This window comes from Rutilus rutilus (assembly GCF_951802725.1).
Source record: "Rutilus rutilus genome assembly, chromosome: 17".
In the NCBI taxonomy this organism is placed as follows: domain Eukaryota; kingdom Metazoa; phylum Chordata; class Actinopteri; order Cypriniformes; family Leuciscidae; genus Rutilus; species Rutilus rutilus.
Genome location: NC_140230.1, coordinates 11,174,682 through 11,193,524, shown reverse-complemented (window position 1 = coordinate 11,193,524; position 18,843 = coordinate 11,174,682). Strand labels below are relative to the sequence as shown.

The following is an 18,843-nucleotide window of genomic DNA, read 5'->3' as shown; positions in this document are numbered from 1 at the left end:
AGGGCTCGGGGGATTACTTTTCACAAGTACGATTTAACATTACCGTACTATTGGTTGTATTTTGTGAATAGAATCAATAGACTTGATAAGTCATATTCCATAACACTGACTTAGATTACAACTGACACAAAAATGCTATTCAAGAAATAAAACAAATAATACTGGAATAACATTGGCCAGCGAATTTTACACAAGTGGCACAGACTGCATTATCAGTGTTGGGCAGTTGCTACTTGTACTGTAGCTTAGCTAGTAACTTAGTATTTTGGTAGTAGCTTCACTATTTCCTGAATCAAGTAACTTTTCAGTAGCTTAACTCCTTTATTTATCAAGTAGCTTTATTTATCAAGCTACACTTTTCTTGTCATGTGAAATTAGCGCAACTTAAAGTAGCTTCCTATGTAGTGAACTAGCCTACTGCTGTGTTACTTGCTACATTTGACTGGGTGGTAGCTTTTGTGTAGTGAAGCTTTATTCATGGCAGAGTAACTGATAGCTTAGCTCATTACAATTTCCAAGTAGCTTGCCCAACACTGTGTATTATTCACATGTAATTCACCCTAACAAAAGTAATAATAATATGTTTCTTCAACTTATTAAAATATCTGACTTTACTGCCACTATCTGTTTCTGCTTCTCTATCATATTTATAGTGTGTGATTTGCAAAATACCTATCATAGCCTACATCACATATCATAGGGTGACCAGACTTCCCCGGTTTCAGGGGACAGTCCCCGTTTTTGGTTGCCTGTCCCTGCCTAAATACAGGGAAAAAAACTACCTCTGTCCCCGTTTTGTTTTTGAAGACACAACATTAGGTTTTTCAATCAGATTGATAGTCAAACTGGAAATGTCCCCGTTTTTCTACAGCGCCAGTAGGCAGTAGTGGTCGATGCGGTGTCTACTCTCTATAATGTCTATGGTGTAAACAGTCCCTCAAACTCTATATTGATTGTTTTAAAATGTCAGACGTATAAACTTGCTAAATGTCTTTCTTTAAAATAAACACCCACAATGACATTCATACATTTTAAAGTGTGGCTTCAGAGTCTAAATATATTTTGGGGAAACCGTATGTGTGCGTTTCATATATTTTCAGGGTTTTTACCTGACAGCGAGGATGTGCATAGGCTGGGACCGCCGCAGTCTCTGGTGTGGGGAGGTGGACTGAGCGTGTGTGTGATATCCAGCGGGTCGGTGCGGTTGGCCATTGTGCAGCAGTGGAGTGGATTCAGTCTGAACACTGCAAGAAGTGTACAGACTCTCAAAGGAAGAGTTCATGTCATTCACCAGAGCTTCTAGATCCACGTCATCCTCTGGTAGGGAGAGAAATTAGACATACAAAACCACATCTATTAGTTAATTAGTTACCTTTTATCAGACAAGTATAAAATGTTTATTATAAGATTGTTATATCAAGTAAAATCAAGATATGATCTAATGTACATATATCTGTCATCTGAGTTGCTGAGCAGGAGAACAGGTGTTTGAAGTCACATCCATTACTAAATTGGGTTTGTTATCATGGCTGGAACATTATATTAAGCAAAAAGCATCTTGGACTGGTACTATCATACAGTACATAAGTTATGAACTTTCAGAAATGTGTTTCATAATCACACCACTAGAGGGCGATCTAAGATTTAATAAACTCTCACAATGTATTTCAGGGATGTGTAGACATGTAACAATCCTGCTCTTAAGCATTAAAGGGATTGTTGACCCAAAAATGAAAATGTTGTCATAATTTACTAACCCTCAAGTTGTTTCAAACCTGTAAAAATGTATTTCCTCTGCTGAACCAAAAAAAGAAGATATTTTGAAGAATGTCCATAACCAAACAGTTGATGGATCCCACTGACTTCCAAATATATATATAATTTCATTCTGACAAATCCTGGGAATTGATCTTTTTTAAGTTGTTTCAGCAGTACTTGGAAGTTTTTTCCCATGGGGACCTGGGTACAAATGTTGTGGACAAATTGTTTTGGTCAAAATTGCATTTTATACAATACCTTATCTAGAAGAAATTGATTACAATTGGCAAAAGGCTGGGTTACCTGTGCCCTCTGCAAGACCTTTTCCTGAAAACCCATCAGATAATCAGATGATCCCTATGTATTAATAGAGACAGGTAAGCCCCTTCTCTACTTAGAGATCCTGGAGAGCTATAAGATACATTCACACACCGAGGCTTTAGCACATGGGGGGGGAGTGAACACTTTGAGAGTGAAGTCACGCCATGGGGTAAAAGAGACAAAGTTCTTATAGGCCTGTGTAAAAATAATAATACAATAAAATAGGAGGGCTTGGTGACATTAACTGATAAAAAAAAAAAAAAAGCATTTAAGAGACAGGTAATTATTATTGTTATTTTTTTGTTGACTTTAGGGGTAAGTGTTTGGGATGTGCTCACTCTGTTCCCAGTCTGAACCCAAACTCTGTTGAAACCAGACAAACAGGTCTATGTTCTGAAAGAGCTGTGAATTTTTTAATTGAACATGGCTTATCAGCATGACAAAACATCACTCTGAACCACATATTTGGCAAACATCAATCATGATGCAAGTCTATTTAAATCTGTGCACTAACGTTAATTCGAACTGTAAATCTAAATCTAACCTCATAAGTTACTAACATCAAGCACAAGTTCCCATTTATTCTGGTCACTCACTCACATACACTTTGCTTCTCTCATCTACACAGACGCAGCAGTTGCCATTTTTGCAAATCATACAAAATGACAAGGAAAAATATTCCACATGAGGGAAATCATTGTGGTGTCCATGAAGATGTGAAAAAATAGGCATAAATCTAGCTTACACATTTTCCCAAATTATTATACGCCTGTTTAACCGATGCAAATTTGGGTGGGTTTCTCCCCATCCCCATACAATGTCACTTCTCTGTCTTTTACGGCCCTGACGAGAACGTCGGTCTCCTCGGCTGTGAACCGCTCCTGGCGTGCGCCTGGCAAATCCGCCGTTATAATAGCAACCTGCCATGGAACAAGCGCGCCTGCTTTTAAAGGGAATGTGAGATGACGCTCTGATTGGTTTATTTCACGTTACGCCCAAACCACACCTATGAGTAATGCAGCTACTTCAGACCAACCCATTTTAGATTTGCGAGTGATCCGCCCACAAAGTTACTTGCGTTTCACGTTTGATACTTGCATTTCAGATCGTTAAAATAGGGCCCCAAAACTTCTATAGGATTTTTTTTTTAATTCTCCTTTTGCATTGCACTGAAAAAAATGTATTCATACAGATATGGAATTACATGAGGATATGTAAATAATGTTAATTTTCGTGTGAACTGTTTCTTTAACAGTACAGTGCAATATGCATGCACTTGGCCTTCTGTAATAGAAACAGAAGCAAAGTCCAGCAGAGGGTGCTAAAACAAACAAGTGGATAAAAATCTAAACAGATTAAACACTGGACAAATTCTAATATGTAGTTGGCATCCTTTTATGACCAAAAGAGCCGATTTGATACTTTTTTTTTTTTTTTTTGACTTTGCAAATACACTGTCCGTTCTCAACCAGCCTCACTGAGGCATAGTTACAAATTTAGGCACCAATGTGACTGTAGGTGTACGTTTTAGAAAATAACTGTTTTAGATAGGGTTATGCAGGCACTCCAGAAGTAAACACAGTTAAACAGACATGAATGAAAAAAAATTTATAAAAAAAATAAAAATAATAATGAGCACTGATAATCATTTAAAATAAACTCTACACTATTACAATAAAATAAAAAATAATGATAAATAATTGGCAATTTTGAAAATTGATGAGCAAATCATTCAGACCACTTTTGTGAACTGGATCAAACAATTAGTTGAAACCCAGCAGGCATTTCAACGTTTATTGATGGGTGAATCAAAGTCCTGGATAAAGGTTGAATCACTGTTGAGTTTTATTTCATTTTTACAAATAGAATACCTTTTAATATGAACATATTTATACAGATCTTGTTAAAAAGAGATTTACTAACAGCTTGTGCCAGCGCAAACCTTCTTTTGGCTTTAAAACACTATACTGTCAGGATTTTCTAAAGACACGCAGTGAAAAAGTTAGCGCTGAAAAGGAGTGGACAGGGTTATTTTTGCGGCTGACCTTATTGCATTATGTAGGAGTAGGAGTTTCCCTTTCAGACGCAAAATTTATGGGAGGGGAGTATTTAAATGAATCAAGCAAGGTGATTTAGCTACTAAGGTTTGCGCTCATCAATTTACTGGTTTTTGAGCCATTACCGCTCCAAAAAAAGCATGTCTTAAACCAGAACATTCCACTCCCATTTGCGCTTTTTTGGAATTACGCTCACACGCAAATGTGCCCTGTTTAGTAAATCTGGCCCTATATGTATTTTGTTAATGTTTTCACAAACAGTGTGAAGTTTTGACATGCCCTAACATTTGTTTATTTTTTATAATTTTTTCAGTTGATTATAAACCTATTAATGGATAAAGTCAGATTACACTGTATTCAGCACAAACTCTGCTACAATAACATGTATGTACATGTTTGTAATTTTGAGAAAAGAACATTTATGTGTGGTTGTAAAAAAAATAAAAAAATAAAAAGTCACTGAAATAAGGCCATAAAACACATACTGGATCTTATAGAATTTTTGTAATTTACAAAATAATTAGTAATTACAAACCGTTGTGAAAATCATTCTGCCCATAATTCATATTAAATCATATGATTTAAATTTTGTAAGACACTTTTTGTTTAGAAAGGAAATAAGTGAGGAGGTGCGAATGATGGAGATAAATTCAATGAGGAATGTGACTGAGAGGGAACTACAAAAAAAATGCTGAATTCTGAAGAAAGATGTTTCAATGCTGAAACAACAACTGACATTTCAATCACATTTCAATGGTGAAGGTCAGTCACATGCTCAAAGAAATGATTTGTCCATGAATCAGAGATTTCTACATCTCTTATATACTCTCAAGAATGGGCTACAGAATTAGTTATATGGACCACGTTTGTGATACTTTTAAGTATTGACAGTCACAACATATTCATTAAATTGAAAAGAATGAGCAGGATATTCTTTAAAAAATAACTGTTTGGTCCATAATGAGAGGTATAAGATTCAGATTGGTCTTTTAGGGATGATACAAAAGTAGACATAAGAAAGTTAAACTATTAATTATTTAGAGACATCCTGGAGACAGCAAATACATGAACCCATCCTTCAACCTTTCCTCAGGATATGAGGCACTGAATTCTAAAAGCTTTTTGTTTTTACAGAAAATATTAAAATTTAAATCTGCTGTGTTTCAGGTAGAGGCCTGTGAGGAGGGCCTGACTCATCTCAGACGTCTCTTATACATGAATGATTCAGGAGAACAGCTCCTCCAGCCCCGCCTTTATTAAATTCTGTTCTTTTGAACTTTCTATTCATTAAAAAAATCCTGGTAAAATCCTGGTATGTGGTATCATGGTTTCCACAATCATGGTTTCTACACACAAAATAAAGCCAAGCAGCACAAATGTTTTCAACTGTGATAATAATGTTTCTTGAGAACCAAATCAGCATATATTACAATGATTTCTGAATGATCATGTGACACTGAAGACTGGAGTAATTGCTGCAAAAAATTCAGCATTGCATCAAAATAATAAATTAAACTTTTAAATATATTAAAATAGAAAACAGTTATTTTAAATTGTAATAACTTTTCACAATATTACAGCTTTTTCTGTATTTTTTATCAAATGAATGCAGCCTTGGTGAGCATAGAGACTTCTTTCAAAACATTTTGTAATTTAATTACTCAAACCATATTAGGAGGCTGACATTTTTTATTATTAATTTCTATTCTTTTTGTTGTTGTTGATTGTTTGTTCTGTTGGGTATTTATCTTTTTACTATTGTGACACCATCTATGGTGTCCTTGAAGACCAGCATTGGATGTACTCCACCTAGTGGTTCCCTTTCGAAGTGGAACTTTGATGCTGCATCTTGGTGTTGATGCTATGGGGAACACCATCAGCGTGAGCGGTGTCTGAGGCACGTGTAAACAATTGCCAATAATCATTGGCAGACGACAGACAATGACGTCACGTGTGGAGTGTGACATATGGGGTGTCTGAGTTACGCATCTCAGCTTTTTTGTCTTCAGGAGTCGCTTGTTTGTATGCGCGTGTAAGACAAGAGTCTGTTGGAGCACGTTCAACTCTCAAGGAAGCTGGATGTGCTCATTACGTTACATTTGTGGTAAGAAGCTCTGTTCTTGCTTGATTTTTTGATCTCCGTTTGCACGGAGCACATTCAGCTCTCAAGGGGGTTGGAGGCACTCATGACAATGCATTCAGAGTAGGAGGCTCTGTTATTGCTTGATTCTCTCTGGAGTGATGAGAGTCGAGAGTCTGCACCTCATGGTTTGGGTCCCAATGCAGCTGACATGGCAGAGCAGGATCGATCGCGGGGATTTTCTTATTCCCTTTTGGGCTTCTCCTGCTAGCTCTGGTCACTCTGTGGCCACATCTGACCTGACTGATTAATGAGGAATTAGATCCCTCCTCCACTGTCCTGCATATAAGTTTGTGAGTCTTTTATTCCTCCTAGATCTCCACATTGAGGTGTCAATATAATGGAGGAATTTGTATTCGGCTCGTATAGTCTCTCCCGTGTAGTCGAACTATTCCTGTGTGGAGAGGCTGTGTGAGGATTGATATGTGAGGATGCCCCAATTGAAGAGTTGCTTGCAAGCTATGTCTCCCCTGGTGCTGCATCCTCTTTGAAGTCTCTCGATTGCCAATGGGGCGAGCATGTTCAGCTCTCCAGGAAACTGAATGCACTCACTGTGATGAGCCGCGTTGAGGGAACACCCCTCTCGCTTGACTTTTTTCTTGTGGGTTTTCTTCAAGTGTTTGCACCTCATGGTTCAGCATGGCAGCTTCGATCATGGGGTCGGAGGTGGGCAGAGTAGAGGCAGGTATTATGAAATAAGTCTATCTCCTCTACTTACCACCTTGAGGCTCATGAAAAGGCATATGCTGAGGCAGGCCTGTGGGGTCCTGCACACTATGATATCTGCCAAATCTCCGCTCAGCAGTGCTGCCAGAGGGTGGTATCCCCTCACAGTGAAGAGTGTTGGGACACAGGTGTTGTGGGGACTCCATGCCCACCTATTGAATGGTCTGAAGCAGTCCAAAAAAAAAAAAGAAAAAAAGTTGTGCAAGCCACAGATCTAGCCTTTTGTGCCACAAAGAACACAGCCAGTGCATCGGCCATTCTATAGTTGCAATAGAGACATCTGTGATAAGGAGAAAGAGAAAATCTTACTCTTCAATGCTTTGATCTCACACTCTGACCTCTTCAGTCAGCCGGTGAGGCTGTCGTACAGATGTTTACAGAGCTGGGGTCTCAGTCAGCAGCTTTCATGAGGTGTATCCCTCTCTGGGGGTTCCATGAGTGTTGAAGGAATGGTATTTAGCAGAGATAGGAAACATTTTTCGCTCTCGCTCTATAAGCTTACGCTGACGTTGGGGTCTGCCTACATAGACCTGCATGAGTTCTCCTATAGAGAAGTTAAAGGGGTGGATGGAGTTGCAAAATTCAGCTCTATTGCCCTCTCCAACTTCATAGGCTTGGAAAGTAGATTGGAGACAGATTATTTGTCTGCTTATAATTGCAGACAAATGCTCGCTTCTCTAGAAGAACCATGCTTAAGCCTTACATCCTTAGGGTTGCTGCAGTGTAAACGGAATTATGGTGGGCAATCTGCAAACTTCCCTCTATTTCTTTACCTGAGATGTTGTCAGGCTATATGTCAGTGTCATTATTGTAACGTTATTTTCGTAACTTGTTACGAAATAAAAAAACTCTCACCTCAGAAAAACGTTATACTGTGTTTGTAGCACACAATCTTCAATTGCATGCGCAAATGCGAAGGCGCACGCTATATATCACTTCACGATATATAAAGAGCAAAAGAAGTTACGAGCATGCAAAGTCGTAGTTACATTGTCAATTAGTAAGTCATGAAATTACGAAAAAGTACCAATAAACTACATAACTGGTAAGTTGTGTGTTAGCTGGGAAGGATTTACATGCAGGTATAATGTTCATTCTATTCATCAGGAGCAGTTTTGTTATGTTTAATTTACAGTTCAGTTCATATACAGTATATATAGGAATTTGGTCAGATTCCTACAAAATTGGCTTGCGGCTTAATAACTATGGGAAAATGTGGGTCCTATGGCAAAACCAGTTGAGAACCACTGTCTTAAGCCCTATTCGGACGGGATTAATTTTACATGGAGAGGTGGGGTAAAGTAATTATTACCAGAGCTTCGCAGTGATTTTTGTCTCGTCCAAATGTGCCATCTCAGTAATCATTAAGGACGTTGTCAGTAATGATTACGGTGACTTTTACCTTCTGGAAAAAGGTCTGGAAAAATTACCTCAGGTAATGCTAACGTCCGCATGTGAATGTCAGTGATTGCTGATACTGTATTATTATAACGCTTTTCTTCGTGTTTTTTGACCTACCTGAGCTACTGTTTGCACACAAATCTTAAGCATGCTTTCCTTTCATTTCAATATGGATGGTATCCGATGAAAAATTGTAATTATAAAATTAATAAATAGAGCCAAATCACAAAAAAGAAAAAAAGAAAAATCTTATGATCACCTACGATGGTTATTAATATGTACTGTATAACCAGGGCCTTAAACCGGGAACACACAACGCAATTTCCGTTGGATCGCTGTTTTTGTTTTCATTACACGACTGTCTGGGGCACCATTAGTTGCTGTTGTCTGCACATTACACAATGGATTGGCAACAGTGGGTCACACATTACCGAACATTTAAATGGGAAGAATCGCAGACAACTTTGTCTGGTCTACAAACTTAAGCCGGGGACACACTTAACAACTGTAAGGCCAATTATGAATGTAATATGATACTTACGACCAGTGGTGGAAAGAGTACTGAAAAAACATACTCAAGTAAAAGTACCATTACATTCCAAAAAATGTAGTGTGAGTAGAGTTAAAAGTACTTGTCCAAAAAACTACTTGAGTAAGAGTAAAAAAGTAGCTTATTTAAAAGTACTCATGAGTAGTGAGTAGTGAGTACTAAGCTGCGGATTCTACCCCCTTATAATAAACACTGTGTAAAAAGTAAAATTACACAATTTTTAAACTACTCAAAAAAGTAAAATTTCTGGAAAAAAACGACTTAATTACAGTAATCTGAGTATTTGTAATTCGTTACTTCACACCCCTGCTTACGACTGATCATGCCCAAAAGCGCCAAGTCAGAGACAGTTGCGTTCAGTCGGTGTTAACAGTCGGTGTTTAAAATCTGCTCCAGTCGTTGGAAACAGTCTGTAAGTGTGCTCAGTTCAGTCTTCGAATGTTTCAGCTAGTCGTTAAGTGTGTCCCCGGCATAAGTTTCACAATCAAACACACTCGAGAAGTGATACAGGAAATGATGTAAGATCATGGGCAAGACTGGATTTATTCCTGATAAAAGTTGTAGCCCTCAAAAAGCTTGCGATCCAAGTTGTCTGTGCGCTGATTTGCAGCAAAAAAGAAAAAAAGAAGAATACAAAGAAGAATGGTTGTTTTCAGAAGCCATGCTTGCTGATTATGTTGCAGGTCTATTACTCCTCCCCCTGTAGCTATCCCTTCCCACCCATCTTGCTCTCTCATTGGCTGTAGATTGTCACCGATGTAATTTCCAGTCAACACATTTCACACTGCATACGTGCTAAGTTGCAGACAGGTCTAGATATTTTGCACGGAAAAATGTCATGGGCATTGCCGATGCATCAGCTCTTCTCTCAGATCACTTCTTTGATAATATACATTATGCGATTGTCACTCATGTGAACGAGCACCGACTTGCCTCCAATTTCAGGAATTTGTTCATGATTACTACCACAAAACTTTCAGCAAGTAAAAATTGGAGCTATAATAATGTAGTAGGTACCCAGAATTAGATTTTTGTCTTAAATGATGGCCCAAGGTTTTGAGAGTAATGTGTATGAAAAATGGAAGTTTCCAACCATTAGTAGAGGGTGATACCCAAACACACCCTGATACGTCACTGATTTTCATATAGGTCCACTTTAGCAGTGGTGTGCAAGAGCTGATTTACCACTGTGTATCTGGTTCTATTAGTGGGACAGTGGCAAAATACATCTCAGCTAATCTACTTTTGAGGCTGCTGATTCTTTGCCCAATACAAGTGGTTAAATTGTTTCACTTATGCCAAAGACTGTTAAAGACAAAGTTTTAAAAGCACCATGTTTTATAGCACTATGTTTATGACTGAGATCATTAGGCCATCCAGCTGGTGACAATTAGCATGCAAATTGTGAGTGAACAAAGAGACGGGAGTACTAAAAGGGGAAAGGAGGAGTCACTTTGGCAGGAACGTCCTGTAGAAGACCTCTGGGGCAAGATATGTGCCTCAAAAACACACACACAGATGTATGTGAAAGGAGGCAGTGGAGCAAGTCTTTTCACAGATATAGACAGCACTCTAATAAAGCTTTCCCAAGTTGTCTAAACAATACAGTGCCTTCATATAAGCACCACACAGGAGGGGTGGACAGAAGGGAAGGAGGGAGATATAAAGGATGGCGGATTCATATAGAGAAGGAGTGGGAGAAGAATAGAAAATAGGATCCTGAGTTTTATTTTAGTTAGCCATACAAGTTAATTAATGTAGATGCAGAGCTGATCCTGATTCTTCAATATATACAATATACTGTACAATACAGTGACTGGTGATGGGTCTGTCAAGATTCAAAGATTACAAAAACACACCAAAAGAAAGGTTTATACGACTAATCTGCTAGTTTACAGTAGCTTGTATGAGGATAATATGAGGATAAAATTCCTTAAAATGGAATTTAAGTCAATTTTCACACAATATATGATTCTCTGCCATGTAATGACATGAGGTCACAGGATAAAAGTGGTCACATTAGCTAAACTTCTGCGAAACTTTGTAGGCAAGGAATGTTCATTGTCAATAGTGTAGCGATGCATGAAGTACTGCTTACTCAGAGGTCACTTCCAAATCCAGCAGCTTTATATCGGTAAACGCAGCAAATCCAAGAGTTAACAGTTCAATAAACTTGAAGCTAATGTAAAATCCACACAGATATTTTTTTTTCCCTCAAGTGTCCCTCACACAAAATTCTCAATCGTGTGGATTCCTATTGAGATGACTGCATTTCACCTACGGAATTTCACCATATAAAGGGAAATGTGATATATGATTATATAATATTAGATTAGATATATAATTGTAACCAAAACTGTTAGGTTACCAACATTCTTCAAAATATATTATTTGCCATTCCACAGAAGAAAGTTATACAGGTTTGAGACGACACCTTAAACAGCTTTCTTGCAATAAGCAGTTTTTTGGTGTGCATGTAAAAGTAGTCAGAGAGGTTATGATAGCTAAAAATGCCCCTGGCAGTCAAGCAGCAGAGCATAAAAAGAGAGGGAAAATCTGGAAAAACAATAATGGAGATCAAGGCCTGTTCTTGGGAAACATCAATCTAATCAGTGAGTTTCATACACTTCACATTCTTTAATCTTATAAGCCCCGTCCGCCCACAACACTTAAACCATTCTTTCTTCTAAAGAATGCAATGCACTGGATATTGATGCTTAAGGGTCCATCAGAACCATGCAGTGTAGGAGAGGCACTGACCTCAACAAAGGGATACCTTGAATAACTCTGCAGTGGTCCGATCCAGCCTTCCAGTTTCGAACCCAGAACTAGTAAATATCTCAACTAGCAATTAATTAACATGATAGTTCATCAAAATTCTATCATTTACTCAAAACTGTATGACTTTGTTTCTTCTGCAGAAGGCAAAAGAAGATCAATTGAAGAATACTGGCAACCAAAGATTTTTTTGTGGAGACATTTATCAAAATATGTTATTTATTTTCTGCAGAAGAAATAAAATCATACAGTTTTAGAATTACATGAAAGGGAGTAAATGTTGACAGAATTTACATTTTTGGGTGAATTATTTTTTTAAGATCACTGGTCTCATGGTTGAGGTTTTTAAACACAAATAATAAAATGCAAATAACCATATAATCATGCATAGTTAGCACAGAAAAAACCCCTGTAACATTTAAAACAAAGCTAAAACACCTTTCATATTTTGTTGCGGACGTGGCTGTGTATCATATAAAACTCTTCGGCTGAGATGTTAAGCCAAGGTCCTGACTCTCTGTGGTCATTAAAAATCCCATGACACTTCTTGTTAAGAGTAAGGGTGTATAACCGGTGTCCTGGCCACATTCTCTCCATTGGCCGTTTATTAATCATGGTCTCCTAATAATCCCCATCCTTTGATTTAGCTTTATCACACTCTCTCCTCTCCACCTATAGCCGGTGTGTAATAAGCGCACTGGCCCCATTGTACTGTGGCTTTTGTCGCATCATCAGGTGGATGCTGCACACTGGTGGTGGTTGAGGAGAGATCCCTGATATGATTACAATGTACTCTGGATGTACAGTAGTACATAGTAAAGTGCTATATAAATACCTCATTCATCCATCCATTTATTCATTCCTTTTTTCATTCAACCATTCATTATTTCTATATAAGTGAATTCAAGTAAAGGGGTCATTGACAAATGCTCATTTTCTATTAACTTATTCAAAAGCTTCCAGAATGAGCTCATTGAGGAACTCAAGGATGACATCTATACCTGCAACCCCCCCCAGAGCACTTGGACGATTTGATCGACCTTGGCGTCTGTCTTGACTGCCGCATGGAGCTAAGAGCAGAGTCCAAGGTTTCTCCAGCAGGTTGTGGGCTGAACCCTCTGCACCTCCTCCGTTCCTTGAACACCCGAACCACATGACAAGCCGTAGCCCATGCAGGATAAACAATGAAGTCTCAAAAAAGATTTCTGTCTTTACTGCCATGGTCAAGTTCATCTTGATGTTTCTTGTCTTGTAAAAGCCAGTGATCATCAGTGTGAAGGGAGGTCTGGCGAGTGGCATTTCTATTTTGGCGATTCCTTTCGTTGTGTGGACTGATCACAGGAATCTGGGATATATTTGATATGTCCTCCTGATTTAATCAACAGCCCAATAGCCAAACCGAGAGTGCAGGATCTCAAGTGGATGCTGCAATGCCTGGACTCCCATAACTCGTATACTTTTAGTCAGCAGCTGACGTGGGCTAAGTATGCTTACAACTCATTGCTGGTGTCCTCGACTGGGCTCTTCCCATTCATGTGTTGCTTGGGTTATCAACCTCCTCTGTTCTCTTCCCAGGGTACCGAAGCTGCTATTTCCTCGGTTCAGGCTTTCATCCAGTGCTGCCACCTCCGTGAGTAGGGGCATGGAAGTGCTGGTCCAGTACAGGGGATGCACTGAAAGAACTGCAGACTACCCTCAGGGGGTGGCGCCCAGGTACATCTGTGGCCATATACACCATTGCTAGTTATCAGTCCGGCAGCAGTGCAGCTTCGGCTACTCCACTACCTCTGTTGTGTCCACCCTGTCTTTCATGTCTCCCATGTCAAACCTGTCTTCTGTTCTCCCATGCCCCTTTTTTATTGTCTCAAAAGCTGTTTCTACTCTCTCCTTGATTTTTGTCAGTGTGTTTTGTGCCTTTCACGTTTACATGTGCATCTCTCTTAGTCTTGTCAAGTTTATTGGTCTTGTCTGTTGGTTTAGTTTTTGTTGCACTTACATCTCTGTCCTCTGCCCAGTTAGTGCTGTGGTTCCCAGTCCCGCCAGAACACAACAGACTGCCTATCCCTGTGCAGACTCTTGTACTCATCATTGGTTCTGGTCCGTGGATTATCCCTTGGTGCTGATTACATTGTTGGACTGTATACCCGTGTTTGATTTTTGCTCGGCACTAACCTTAGTACCCAGTCTATGCTGTTGTCCACCTAGTAATGCCCTTCTTGCCTGTCCGACTCTTCTCTCGTCTCCCGTATGGATCTAATCGCTGTACAGACGGTTTCTCTGGCCTGATCCATGTCAGTCTGACCTCTTCTAATTTGCCCCTCTTTGAGTTGGCTCAGAGCCAGGTGGCTTGCCCAAGTCTTTTGTTGGAAGTTCTTATAAAATCTAAGTTTAGCATCTATCTGCTTTTGAGTCTTTTCTTCCAGAAAACCTGATAAATATACAAATATACATACATAGATATTTGCCTTATATCCAATTATAGATAAACAACTTGACAGCAAAGTTGAATTCAAAGTCAATGTGGCGTTTTATCACTTTTGGGTTTAAGGTTTAAGTTTTATATAATTAAAGTAGGTTTTATATATTAAACCTATATTAATATAGATTTAAGTCAATATTGTTACTGGTTTTTACACATTTTTCATTTAGCTTTTAAAGCAGGACAGGACAGTCACTTCTGGTGTAGTTACACTTAAGCCCTATTAGCACAGGATTAGTATTATCTGGGGACCTCGTGTGATTTAGAAATTACCCCCCCACATCTGGATTTAGTGTGGCGCATTCGCACAGGATAGCGAAGCCTGTGATTTTACTCAAATTTACTGACTTATCCCGGATATGATGTCAATAGGCTATTGCTTGGAAATGTCTTGTCGTTATTATAGGTCTAGCTGTATGATATATCATAAACATGTTCCTTACCGCATGCTGCTATACATGTCATTCATCTCCATTTAATCATGGTTTTCAGCTTTCTCTTTCTGCAAATTGTATAGTTGTATGGTGTATAGCGATATGACCCAGCACCCAAAATACTATCAAAACACTCAAACGCAGCCTCCATTCTTCGCGAAAGATGGATAAAAAAGCGCACAGGAAACAAAATTATAAACTACCCCGCCAAATCACAGAGATGCCAATTCGCACAGGACTAATATGTTCAGCGAAATATGGTAGGTCATTTGCGGGGGAATTTTTACTTTACAAATTACAGACATGGCCGATTCGCACAGGATTAAGATCACAGACAACCTCCGCAATTATTACAAAGGACTAGAGGTCACCAGGTAATACTTATCCCGTGCGAATAGGGCTAAAGTCAGATTTTTGATTACTGGCATGAAGCATGAACTCTTCTGAATATCCCAGCTTATTCTGGCAAGAGCTGCCCGTGCCATGATGGGGTTGTCTGTTCAATATATATAATGATCAATCTCTATGGTCAGAATTTCTGTCCGACCAAAGGGAAGTACCAATCATATTCATATGGATATATTATTTCACTCCATATGACAGCAGAGAGTATTTATAAATATTCAAATGGTAGGATACAAGGCAATGCTAACTCCTTTTTGCAGTGAAATACATCTGTGCCCAAGTGAATTATTACTGATAAACATAATCTGACAATAGAGATTATACCGACCTGAAAATCCATGGTCCTGAAATTCCAAAATTCCAATAAAATCCATACATACATTCTTACTAAAAATGCAAGTTGCATAAAACTTTCAGTTCTACAAAATATGATAATGTAATTTCATTTATAATGTAACTTTAAAGCAATTCAGTTTTGAATGCTCCTTTCCTGAGAGAGGAACAAGGAAAGACTCCACACGATCCCAAAAAAGCAATACATTTACATAGACCCATCAAATGTAAACCATTTGTGCTGAAAACATACAATGTCAAATTCTACCAAGCGCCTCAGTTTCAATAAGTTTCATAACTAACAAATAATAGAGTGGGGTCCTTAACTCTATTATAAGAATATAAGTATGTGAGAGTCTTTAGCTGTAAACGTCATGCAGGATTTCGATGCAGCAACAAATATTTCTGGCCTCAATCTGAGATTTGACGAACAAATGCTTCTTATCTATTCTTAGCTGCATTCCAGCATCCCAAAATAAGACCTTTGTTGTCACAGTTTGTTGTTTTCAATGGAGTATGAAAATGGCAGGGTCAAAGAACAGGCATGGGAACATGCTTTGCTATTTTGTTCTAGTTTTTTTCATTCATTCATCCATTTAGATATGATAATAGTGTCAGTTAATAGTCTGAATAAATGTTTACAGAACCATGTTTAAAAAATCCATAAACCAACAGAAAATAAAGCAACTGTGTTCGACAAAGACCACTGGACATATTAAATATTAAGGGGTATTAAATTATTACAACTATTAGTGTAGTTACAGCTTTGAGGATTCACAGCGTACTTCTGCTCCATTTACTTCAATGACAGCATCAGACTTTCAGAAAAAAAAAAAAGAAAAAAAAAACTTCAGGCTCTACCTCCCATGCTGAGGCGATATTGTGCTTAAATCTCATGCTCCAAATATCATGCCTCTGTATTTTTGTATGGCACAATTAGGTTGGCGGCTTAATGAGTGGCACCCTGTGTCTTTACAAATCAAACCTTTGAACTGCAGGAGTGTTTACAGCGGAAGAGGCCTGAATATAGATCCCAGTTTGAACTTAATGAGCAAGTCTCCAACCATAAAAGGCATCTACGACAGACAGCCCCAACTCAAGTCCAAGTGTGTGAGACAGACGGCCCCCGCCCATAATCAAGTATGCACACACATATACACTTGTTATTAAACCATGAGCAATTCCGCAAATCTATTAGAAACTCTTTATTTCTGTTTTGGATATTAAGAACAAAGAAAAAAAAAAAACACCATAACCACAATTTTGTTTACTGTCATTACAAATATCGGAGCCAGGACATCTAATTTTAAGAAATTTATGAAGTGCACATGCAAATTCTTAATTTACTGACCTTGATGGCTGGGTGAATTCTGATTGGTTGACTGCTGAAAGCTTGGTCCAATCATATCTGCCTGTCTGTGATTGGCAGCTCGTTCTACATTATCCTGCAGAGACATAAGCCAATAAAGTCGTCATGCTAAAAGCATTTTTTGACATCACACCACTCCCTCACATACACACACTCAACCACACACATTGGAACTATTTTTATTGTCCATAAAGGAATAAATCAGTTTAGTTTTGTAAGTTTGACAGAACATTCCTGGAAAAAAACTCAGTCCCTCCAAAATGAATCTATGAATCTCATCGTGCAGTGAAAAACTTTTTGTTAATCAGTATTTTGGTCCTTTTCTTCCAGTAAAATATCTAAACATCATTAAAACAAGGAACATTTAGCTGTTATGTATAGCTTAAATTAAACAGATTTTTTTATCTCAATGTTTAGCATAATGCTTTTTCTAGGTTTATGTTTAAAAAAATATACATTATCTAACACAATTTTAAATAAAGAAATACATTTGTTTACTAGAAAACAAGACAAAAATACTGATTAAATACAGTGCACATACAATATCAGACAGCTGTATCCATGTCAGACGTGTCTTAAGGGGCATTACGTGTTTGTCTATGCATAAAAATTCTCCCGTACTCTTTCAGCAAAGGGAACGTCCATGATGCAATTGCCCAATATGTGATGAAAGAGACGTTAGGAGGCCCTCTCCTTGTCCTCAGATGCCCCCCTGCTGTAATTGGGGAGGGTCACGGGCGTGTTTACAGGCTATGAGAAAAACAGCATCGGTCAGACGCGGCCCTGTCATGTGATCAGCTGAAACTGTGCCATTGTATTCACGGAACAAGATCTAAAGCAACTGGCAGCTGGGAGCCACGTTCTCCGTGTGTAAACTACAGGTGGCAGTGGATTCAAAAACTCATTCCTTTCCATAACAGAGCTCCCTGCTGTCTCACCAGAGGGGAACACTTTGAACTCTTGGATGGCGTACAAAAAACAAAAAGCTTGGTTTGAGTGCAGTAGGATCAAGGATTGTGGGATATCTCTTTCAGCGCTGATTGGAGCTTTCACAGCACGAGCTGGGAACAGAATGTCTTGTGGCACTCTCGTATTTAGAGATGGTTCTCAGAGCGAGACCACAAACCCATAATCTGGCTGTGATGTGGCTGTAGAGCGTCAGTAGTTTTATGGCTTCTGAATGCTATGTACAATGTTCCAGAACCAGAGCAAGATTGTTTTGTTTTCTTATGTAAATGTGTTTATGTGTTAATGGATGCCACACACATCATCACTTTGTTGAATGCAAACGGACCTGTTGTTGACATTTTTTTCAAATACATTTGGTCAATATCTTGATGCAGATAAACATCTAAATATCATTCTCCCATTCTTCTCCATGAAAATCCTTTGATTACAGTAACATCATATCTCTCCTAAAATGACCAAACGATTTGAGGTATCATTTATGTCCATAGCACAGTGCGGGATGAGTTATGCGCTGAAGTTTATGTGAAAAATGTTGATACTTGCCATGCACCACTAATTATAATCCCAGAACACATCTTGTGCAATTGGCCACTTCATATGTACTTCCAACGCATTCTCATCCTAGGGCGTCATATACTGACGCTTTTGACATTTCGTCTACATCGAACGCACATGGCACCCTTTAGCATCAATATGACACGCACAGAGCTTTGTTCGGTTATGGGTAGGTTTAGGTCTGGAGTAGGGGTAGGGTTAGACCGCTAGGAGGCGCCTTCTGGCCCATTTCTATCTGCGTCTCATATTGACGCTAAAGGGTGCCATGTGCGTTCGATGTAGACGAAATGTCAAAAGCGTCAGTATATGACGCCTTGGGATGAGAACGGGCTGGTAGCGAAGCTAAGCGACATTGTGTAAATTTGCAACAATACTGAATCTGGATATCATACTAGTTTATCCTAAATACTGCCATATCATTAGGAATTTTGAATGTTGATGGTGGTCTTTGAACAAATGTTGTTGAAAACAATATACAATAAAACCAACAACTTGAGTCAAGTCACCTTTATTTATAAAGCGCTTTTTACAATATAGACTGGTTCAAAGAAGCTTTACAGTGATAGCA

General features: G+C 38.6%; 1 protein-coding gene across 4 annotated transcripts in view; it reads right to left on the bottom strand.

The window, feature by feature from the left end:
• Positions 1-18,843, bottom strand: part of grb10b (growth factor receptor-bound protein 10b) — a 110,889-nt gene that overhangs the window by 57,835 nt on the left and 34,211 nt on the right. For all 4 annotated transcript variants that reach the window (XM_084384786.1, XM_084384788.1, XM_084384787.1 and 1 more), the window contains exons 3-4: positions 16,734-16,827; positions 1,110-1,317 (exon numbers count right to left, since the gene is read on the bottom strand). In XM_084384786.1, coding sequence (XP_084240912.1) covers positions 1,110-1,317; positions 16,734-16,827 — 302 coding nt within the window. The remainder of the gene's footprint in view (positions 1-1,109; positions 1,318-16,733; positions 16,828-18,843) is intronic.